The 9171-nt window shown below is 42.2% G+C and overlaps 1 protein-coding gene across 1 annotated transcript; it reads right to left on the minus strand.

The window, feature by feature from the left end:
* Positions 1 to 489: 489 nt before the first annotated feature.
* Positions 490 to 9085, minus strand: CCT6A (chaperonin containing TCP1 subunit 6A). Its single transcript, XM_080940653.1, has 14 exons — positions 8897 to 9085; positions 8286 to 8349; positions 7402 to 7536; positions 6612 to 6785; positions 6134 to 6237; positions 5624 to 5734; positions 5279 to 5438; positions 5118 to 5200; positions 4097 to 4193; positions 3373 to 3520; positions 2670 to 2803; positions 1833 to 1935; positions 1167 to 1239; positions 490 to 1085 (listed from the first exon to the last, which is right to left on the minus strand). The coding sequence occupies exons 1-14, from the start codon at positions 9031 to 9033 to the stop codon at positions 1013 to 1015; spliced, it is 1596 nt and encodes a 531-aa protein (XP_080796779.1). The 5' UTR covers positions 9034 to 9085; the 3' UTR covers positions 490 to 1012.
* Positions 9086 to 9171: the final 86 nt, after the last annotated feature.

Genomic DNA, 9171 nt, shown 5'->3' on the forward strand with positions numbered 1-9171 from the left:
AACCAGCTTTTACTTTTTTCCTTCACTCATCGTGGGATATTGAGACAGCTCCTGCTTGCCGCCCCCCATTATCAAACACATAAAAGCAAATATATAGAAACCAAGAAGTGAGGGAAAAGCAGAGTTAGAGAATGTCTCACCCAAGCCCTTGTTTCTAAACACATTCTAGGTATGAGTACACTATCGCTGTCTTCAGACACACCAGAAGAGGGAATTAAGAGCTCATTGCAGATGGTTGTGACCCATCATGTGGTTGCTGGGAATTGAACTGAGAACCTCTGCAGAGGCGTCTCTGACAACCTCTTAAGTGCCAAGCCAAGCCTATATTCTTCAGCCATCTTTCTCTCTGCTGTTGCCTCTTGTGTTCCCATGATGTCTGGAGGGATTGGGCTGCATAATTCTGACCCTCCACGTAGTAACTTGGCTTTATTACCTTTTTTGAAGAATTTTAGCAGTTATTTCAAGTGTGTATGATCCAGCAGATTCACTCTTAAGTATTTATTAGAGATATTACGAAACCCATAAATTACCCAGGTGTGTTTTACACTGGCAAGAATCTTACATGTTTAATAGAGTTGGTTGGATAATTTCAAATACATCCATTAATAAAATTCTTTTGAGCTGGAATCTCCTGTAGCCTGAGTTGGTGTAGAACTTCCCGACTTTATTCCAAAGTGCTAGGCTTACAGGCACGCACCACCATGCCTTATTTAGGAGAAAACCATTACAAAATCTCAAAGAACACTTCAGGAACAAGGTAGACAACATGCTTATCTTATATATCACTGTAGCTAAAACATCTTGTTCAGTGGGTTTAAAAAGACCTGCTCTGAGTGTGTTCAGACACTCAATGGAAAAATGAAACAAAATTTTACAGTATTATAATTTAAATAGGTGCCAAATGTCCTGTTCCTTTTCTCCAATCAGTAAGAGAAAATTCTTTTCCAAATCACTTGAAGCTTGGACAAAAATAACCATTCCCCCCAACATTCTGCAGCATCACAGGCAGACTTCAACCCTTCAGAGAGGACATCCCAGCTCTCATGATCTCGTCAACCAGGAGAATGTTGGTGGCGATCACAGTACTGAAAGGGAGAGAAAGAGAACAGTTCAGACTTCAACCCAAATCACTGTTTGACCGTGAACCATTCTGAGTTCAAACTCACCAGGAATGAAGCAGCTGCTTCTTCACACAGTAGTTGTCCCACACACCCATTTCTGCCGCCACCATCGGCTCACCTGTAAATAACCAGAGCACCAAAGGCTTTTATCAAGAAAACACATTCTATTTTATAAACCCTACCAATTCTAAGACAGAAAACACTGGCCAATTGAGACCTTTGATTTTTTGGCAGCGTTTACTATACTATACAGCCCAAGACAACATCCAGGCTGCAGTCCTGCTGCCTCGCCTCTCCTGGGATCACAAGCTGCACCATGTGTCAGCCCCAAGGTCTTTAAATACAAAGGAACAGAATGGCGGCTGATCTCTGACCACTCACTCATCCATTAGTAACCAAGAGTCCTTCAATTACTGCTCCTATCCAGAACATGACTGATGTGTGGCTGATCTCCTTAGCAATGACTTACAGTCAAGAAGTGCTAACTGCTTACCAAACATTTGCACACTCTGTTCGGGACACACTGCTGTTGACTCACATCACATAGGTTTTTACCTTCCCTTATTCTCAAATGTCTTCTATTAAGTTACTGACATAAGGCGTTCTGCTTTATGCACAGCACTGGTACCAAGATCCTCCTGCCATCCACCTTCCCCTCCCCAGCTTCACGGTAACTACCTTTACCCCAGGAATAAGTTGCAGTATTCTTACCTGTGTTCAGATCCACACCTACAAGCTGACCAGATTCTGAATGTTCAGCTTGAACTTTAACTAATGTTTCCTGAAGATCAAAACCAGAGTTCTGCGCAAGAACCTAGAGAAAAAATTTAATTTTTGAAAAGACACTCTGAGAATTGAGGGTTAAGTCAGAATAAATGAATGGTGTTTTCAGTTTTAAAAAGTTTCCTAGAAGCTGTCTTCTGACCACACATGCACTAAAGCATACCCATTCTTGTCCCTACTAAACAAACAGGTGTGGGGTTGCATGTTTTGACTGAAGATAGACCATTATTCCTGTTCTCTTCCGAAAAACAGGCGGAGGTGCAGTAGACTAACTCTCTAATACACCCAAAGCACTGGGTATAAACCCTAACCTTTAATGAGTACCCAACAGAGACGGATAACAACTAATCTAGGCAGTGGTTTACTGGGCTGATGCCATGCAGCTATGTTAACCTGTCCACTAAACCTCCCTTCCTGCCACATGGTCCCTAATTTGTGTCTGACCTCCATGCTGGTTTCCTCTTTTTCTCTCCTGTATAGCTGCAGACTTTCTGCTTGCCTGTGCCAGGCTGTGGTGGGGTGGGTATTTTAAATTGTACCCACGCAGGGCTGAAGAAGTATTTATTGTCTTGCCTTTGGCTGGCAAGAAATTTGCTATGTACACCAGGCTGGCTGAAATCTGCTACAAATGAAACCTTACAAATGCTAGGATTAATAGATACGTGTCCCCACAACTGGCTAGTTTTCTACTGTAGGAACTAACATTTACAACCAACCATAGATAGCTACAGGCTGACAGCAAAACTAAGACTTAAGTATTCAAACCTTGGGAATGATGAGCAAGGCGTCTGCAAATGCCTGGACTCCAAGCTGAGCCCTGCCCTTCACACTGGGCTTGTATTTAATCAGAGCTTCTGCCAGTGCCACTTCCACAGCACCTGCCCCCGGGACAACACAGCCTGTCGGGCACGGTAAGGAGAAAATGCTAAGTTTCAGAGAAAGATAAAAAACCAACCAAATACAAAATAAAACAAAAACCCCCTAATAGTTTAGAACTCATTTTAAGGTGAGATATTAGGCAATTAACTTATGAACTTGCTATGCTTGTGACTAATTACATATATAAATATAAAATCATCTACATATACACAGTGGACCTGTTTTTGCAGTAATAGAGATGGAGATACAGGTCTCAGATGTCACGTCAGGCAGGTGCTGCACCAACAGACAATACCCCCAACGCAGACTTAAATTTTGAACAGTACAAGCAATCAACAGCCAATGGCAGAGGCCCAACCTTATCATAAGCAGTGATCAGTAGCTCAGGAACCACCAGCCGTAGCCACTTATTTGTACTCACTTTTAATAATGATATACCATAAAAATATAGCATATCAGCCATCTTAAAAGAAGACTTTACTTTTGCATGGTGTCTGGCTGTGTAAATTACTGACTAAAGAACACAGTATTCAGCCATGCCTTATAGACTAGCAACAAGAACACAACTCAAATACTGAGTGCTTCTTACCATCATCAATAGCATTTTTGACAGCCCTCAAGCCATCTCTTATTGCATCCTTGATTTGAGTCAGTGTGTGCTTATTTGGTCCTTTAACCAGTAAAGTGACAGAACGGGGATTGTTACACTTCTCAATAAAGGTGAACTTCTCCTCACCCTGTGTAGCAGAGAAATTATTGTCAAAAACAGGTTACCCACAGTCATTGATGGTACATACCTCTAACCCCATGACTTGGAAGGCCAGAGGCAGGTGGGACTCTTGGGTTCCAGGGCTACACAGTTAACACCCTGTCTTAAACCCAACAAATACAAAAAGCATTATGCAGAAGAGAATCAGGAGGGGTGTATGTGAAGTCAGAAGTATAATAGGAAACCACCATCATCTCATTAAAGAAAAGCTGGGGGGACAACAATTCAAGATGCAAAAGAAATGTATAAACATACCAAAATGTATGAGGAACCCATTTTTAAAATGGTGTAGTAACTATAAGTTGACCATGTCCAGTGAATAACCCACCACCCATGTTCCTACAAGTAACCTCGATTCAACTCAAAGACTCTACACAGTGAGTTAGTTTTAGGCTAGCACATGCAGTATAAAGACCCTGTCTCAAACTGAACACTAACTAACTAATCAAAACCCATGAAATTATTAAGAATCCTAATTTTGAATTTAAAGTTTCCTACTTGACCACTGATAAAATACTATTTGTCTTAGAAAGAAAACACTTACCAGTGTATACTCATAGACAAGCCCTGCATGTCCCAAACAGTCAGGATTTAGGTCATCAAAGGAATTCAGAGCTATCCCACCACAAGCAAGTGTCAGCCTGAAAATGAAACACATTAGGGAAATTACAGTAAGCCATGGTGATCAGGTTCAAGAACATTTTTAGCAAGAGATTCTCAGAACTGCATGATTAAAGCCGTCCCCTTCACATTCACCATGACCAGGTGAGTAAATGACCCATTAAATCTCAATTTAAACCTCTCTGCCAAGGCCAATTCATGAAAAAACCTACGTGTTGGCTGAACATTGCTAACTCCAATTTCTAGAGGTTCCTAAACTGACCTTCACGAACACTGAATGCCCATAACCATGAAAAATACAGATGGCATGGTGGCACATGTTTCTAACCCAAGCACTCAGATGGCAGAGGTAGACAGACAAATCTCTTTTGATTCTGAGGCCACCTGGGACTGTCTTAAAGATAAAATCATAATAAAAAATTTAAAGACACGGAAAAAGACAAATATCTTCAGTCCACGTTTAGATGGTATCAAAGGCTAGGGGAAGGAAAACAAAAGTGTGGTGACAAATAACCAGTGGGGGCCATAGTGAATGCCAATGAATCCTACTTTGTACGTTTTCTGTGAGCATATAAGAGATGGGGGGGGAGCAGCTTCTGAGCCCCAGAAACTAGAGCTGCAAGTGGTTGTGAACCATCATTTGGGTGCTGGAAACTGAACTTGGGTTCTCTGTAAGAACAATTATTTCCCATAAAAGAACCATTTCTTCCAGCCCCCTGCACTCTAAAAATGGTTAAAATAATGGCTGGCAATGGTGTTACTTATCTGTAATCATGAACTTGGAAGGCTGAGGATTGCCAAGCTCAGACAATACAGTGAAACTAAATAGTAAATTTGGGGACCTGCCAACCTGAGCTCAATCTCTGGGACTCACATGGCAGGAGAGACACTGTCCTTGGACTTTGTATGTTGTGATACACACAAGCCTGAATGTATACACTCACCTTTCCATGTTTCTCCTCTTGGCTCTGCGCAGAGCTACGATACCTTCTTTTGCAAGGGCATCTAAAGAAAAGGGGTCAATCCCCTGAATAAAAACAAACATTTTTCAATAGCCTTCACCTTAAAAAATAAATAAGACTAATTCATAATTTTAAGTTCTTACCTTTTGATTAATAACGACAAATCCTTTATCTGAATCACCACAGACTTTCTTCTTCAGTTCTATGATTTTTTTAACTCTATCTTCAATGAATTTTCTTTCAGCCTTTACTAGTTTCTCCCTCTCTTCTGCACTCTTGTAAAAAAACCCAGAATTCACTTCTCTATTAAAAAAAAGGGCAAAGGAATGATTTCCATGTTATCTTAGCTTTTTAAGGGGCTAGACACATTCTAGCAAGTGCCACACCAGTGGGCTCCACATAACCCAAGCCCCCATATTTGTATTACTGTCCTCACAGTAGGGAATATGAATGTTAACTCCCCCCAACCCTGGAGGGCCCATACTCACGTTTTCTCATACTCTAAGGACACGTTGCATGTGAGGATGTAGGCATTCTCTACTCTTTTCTTCATATCAGGATGCCGTGCCCCATGATCCAAAACAAGCCCCCTGATTAAGCTATAAAACAGACAAATTCATCCCAGCTTTTAACATGCACAGATGGGAGAGTGACACATGCTAATCAAATCAAAAATCTTTGCTACAGTGCTAAGAAATGTTTTCAGTGCTAGAGAGATGGTTCAGAGTTCAATCCCCAACAACCACCTGTAATGGTGCCCCCTCTTTTGGCATGCAGATATATATAAATAGAACACTCATACATAAACAAATCTCTCAGTTTTTTCCTTCTATGCACTGTATTCGAGTGTAACAATACATGTTCATACCCCTCCCTCGTTTCCACAGTGCATGCTACTTAGAGCAAATGCCATACCCAGTAACCTATCCAATATGAGCTTGTCTCAAGACTGGGGAGCAGCTTAGTGGGAGAAAGCACTTCAAAGCATTCTTACCTACCTTGTATCAGTTTCAGATTTATGCTTCATCTCCATGATCTCAACCATGAAGAGGTCAATGGGTTCATCTTTTTTCCTAATAGCCAAAATGGAGTCCACCACAGCCTATGAGATAACCATCAATAAATGTAATGTGCAGAGGCTGACTGACACATTTTTAGCAGATGAGTTCCAATCAGCCTGATTGGACTGCAACACATACTAAAGTACCAGTTCCCTTAAATGTGTGTGTTTGTTTGGGGGCGGGAAGCAAAACCTAGACTAGAGACTTTCTAGAACAGTACCAATTATCTTTCCTAAATCTGGCCTGTTAACAAGTCCATCTTTCCATGTAGAAGACAGATTAGATCATCACTGCCCAGGGAAAACCCTAGCTGTTCATCCACACAGCATCCCTGTGAAGAGCCTATGTGTGTAAAGCTCAGAACAGGTTTTTACTTGCATTGCACCACATACACCCAACCATGTATAATACACACCTCTGTCAAGACATCTGCAAGTTCAGCATGCACTTTAGTCCGCAGAGAGGTCCTGGCCACATCGATGAGTGTTTCTCTGTCCATCTCTTTGCTTACTTTGACTTGTTCCAAAAACTGGAGTGCCTTTTCCTTTGCAGCTTCAAAACCTTCAGTTATTATTCTGGGATGAAGACCCTATAAAGCAGTTATTATAAAACCACTGCCAAAACCTGCACCATCACTAAGATGCCACTAAATTTCACTAAGTCTAGCAATGTTGGAAGGGACACCCTAGGTCACTCATACTTACAATTAAGGTGGTGTGCTGACTTTCTGAATACATTTAAAAGGACACAGTACTCCTTTCAATGCAGAGGAAAAGAACAGACTTTACTCTAGCACAGAGTCAAGGCCAAGGGAACTACAGAGCACACTTGGGTGTTCACTGTGCAATACACAAACACAAAACCGGCTCCTAACACTTTGTTATAAGAACTTGCCTCTCCTGTCTACAGGTAATCGGAAACTAATTTACATCATTTTGAAATATTATTAAAAAAATTAGAGTAGGCTGGGTATAGCAAACAGTAACAAGCAGACCTTTTGAGTTTGAGGCTAGCCCATTAAAAATAAATACGTAATAATTTACATATAGTTGACTTTTTCCCATTCATTTCAGACCAGGTCACAGACAGGCACAGGTTCCCTGAGCTAAGCAGCCTGAGCATTCTATGGTGTTCCCTCACCTAGCATTCCATCCATTTACACCAACAGCCCACCAAACAATCACAGAAACATGAATCATGCGTACTTCAGAAATGTAGAGGTCCGCTTGTTTGAGCAGCTCCCCGATGATGAGGACATTGGATGTAGTGCCATCGCCAGTTATGTCATCCTGGGCTGTAGCCACTTTCGCTATCAAAGAGGCCGTTGGGTGTTGAATTTGCTGTAGGTAAAAAAAAAGAACTATTTAAATGACTTATGTTTACCTAGGGTAAAACATAAAACAGGCTTCTTTCAAAGCCTTCCACTTAAGACTAAACAGCGTGGTACTTTACTTGGATATTCAAGTCATTCCCTTTATTGGGACTTGAACTTCGGGACCTGAAAGTTCTGGTGAAGGAAATGGATAGTTGGGTCAATTTAATATGATTCCTGGGACAAAAATAACAACTATAAGATATCCTGGCACAGCTTTAATCCCAGGATTCAGGAGGAAGAAAGCAGGTAACCACAGTGAGTTTGAGGGCAGCCAGGGATACAGGGAGACTCATTCAAACAAACAAAAGTAAGGAGGTTTTCATTTCTCCTGCAGTTGAGTAGAAAGATGAGCACTCATTTTTTGCTTTTCTTTCCCACCGTCCTGTTTCTGAGACAGGTCTCACTATTGATACGTAGCTCTGCCTGGCTTTGAACCCAGAGATCTGACTGAGTACCGGGATTAAAGCTGTGTTGTAAGATTTAGCTAAAGTAGACACAGCAATCTTTTATACAATTTTTTAAAAAAATCCCAGACTACAAAGTAGGTCAAAACAAAAAACCAAGGATCCAAACACAAGTCAGACTCTACAGAGTTCCTCACCCACTACAGCACTTCCTACAATTCAGTTTGAAAGGCAGGATGAAGAATTTTAGCCCCCTCAGAAGGAACAGGTCAAGTTTTTTTCATTTTCTAATGTAGCACAGCATTCTTACCATTTCATGAAGCAGCACATTGCCATCTTTAGTAAGTTTGATGTCTCCAGCACCAGATACAAGCCTGTCAAACGGGCAGAAATTGATGAGCAAGAATGTGATTTTTTTCAATAATAATAATAATAATAATACCCAAGTAAGAATTCTACAAAGCCCTTAAAGTGAATCTGTGGGAGTTCGAGACAAACCATAACTTACCAGTCAGACCCTATCTCGACTAAAATACATAATGAAAAGTCCCACAAAAGAGAAGTGTAAAGGAGACAAAAGGAGGCTATGAAACATGACTCCAAAGCAGGCATAATTTGAGGAGAGGATACGAGAGGCGAGAAGACAGGGAGTAAATAAGAGCATACTTAAATCTGAATTTTACTCCTACATCCTAGTAAACTCGGGACCCTGGGGCTGGGTTCAGGAAGGGTTCCTTCCTCCAAAGGAAGTAGGTACAACCTGCAACCCCGAAAGGCGCGAATCCGGGTGGTTTGGATGGGATGCAACTCAGACATTGTAGAAAATGCCAGCGCGAAGGCCTGGAGACAGCGACTAGAGTTTGCGGCCATCGACCAGCCAGGCCTGTCCGCCCGCCTGCCCGCCCGCCAGCCCGCGCTTACATCTTCATGGTGCCTTTAGGCCCCAAGTTGGTCCTCAGAACATCCTGCAGGCCCCGTGCGGCGCTGATGTTCACCGCCAGCGCTGCCTGCGCTCGGGCCACCTCGGCCTTAGGATTTAGGGTCTTCACCGCCGCCATGGCTGGCCTAGCTCAGGGAGAGGCCGAGAACAACGTGCTCTATGCGGGTCTTCTCGAAAAGTCTTACGCACCTGGCCCGCCCCCAGCGTGCCCATAGGGCACCTCCATTGGATTTCGGCTCTCCTGGTGCCCGCTGGT

Source organism: Micromys minutus (assembly GCF_963924665.1).
Source record: "Micromys minutus genome assembly, chromosome: 29".
Lineage (NCBI taxonomy): Eukaryota > Metazoa > Chordata > Mammalia > Rodentia > Muridae > Micromys > Micromys minutus.

Coding starts and splice junctions, on each gene's coding strand:
- CCT6A (XM_080940653.1), bottom strand. CDS start 9,033: ATGGCGGCGGTGAAGACCCTAAATCCTAAGGCCGAGGTGGCCCGAGCG. Junction 5,201..5,278: donor TTGTCGTTATTAATCAAAAG/GTAAGAACTTAA, acceptor GTTTTTATTCAG/GGGATTGACCCCTTTTCTTT. Junction 3,521..4,096: donor TTGTCTATGAGTATACACTG/GTAAGTGTTTTC, acceptor TCTGCTACACAG/GGTGAGGAGAAGTTCACCTT.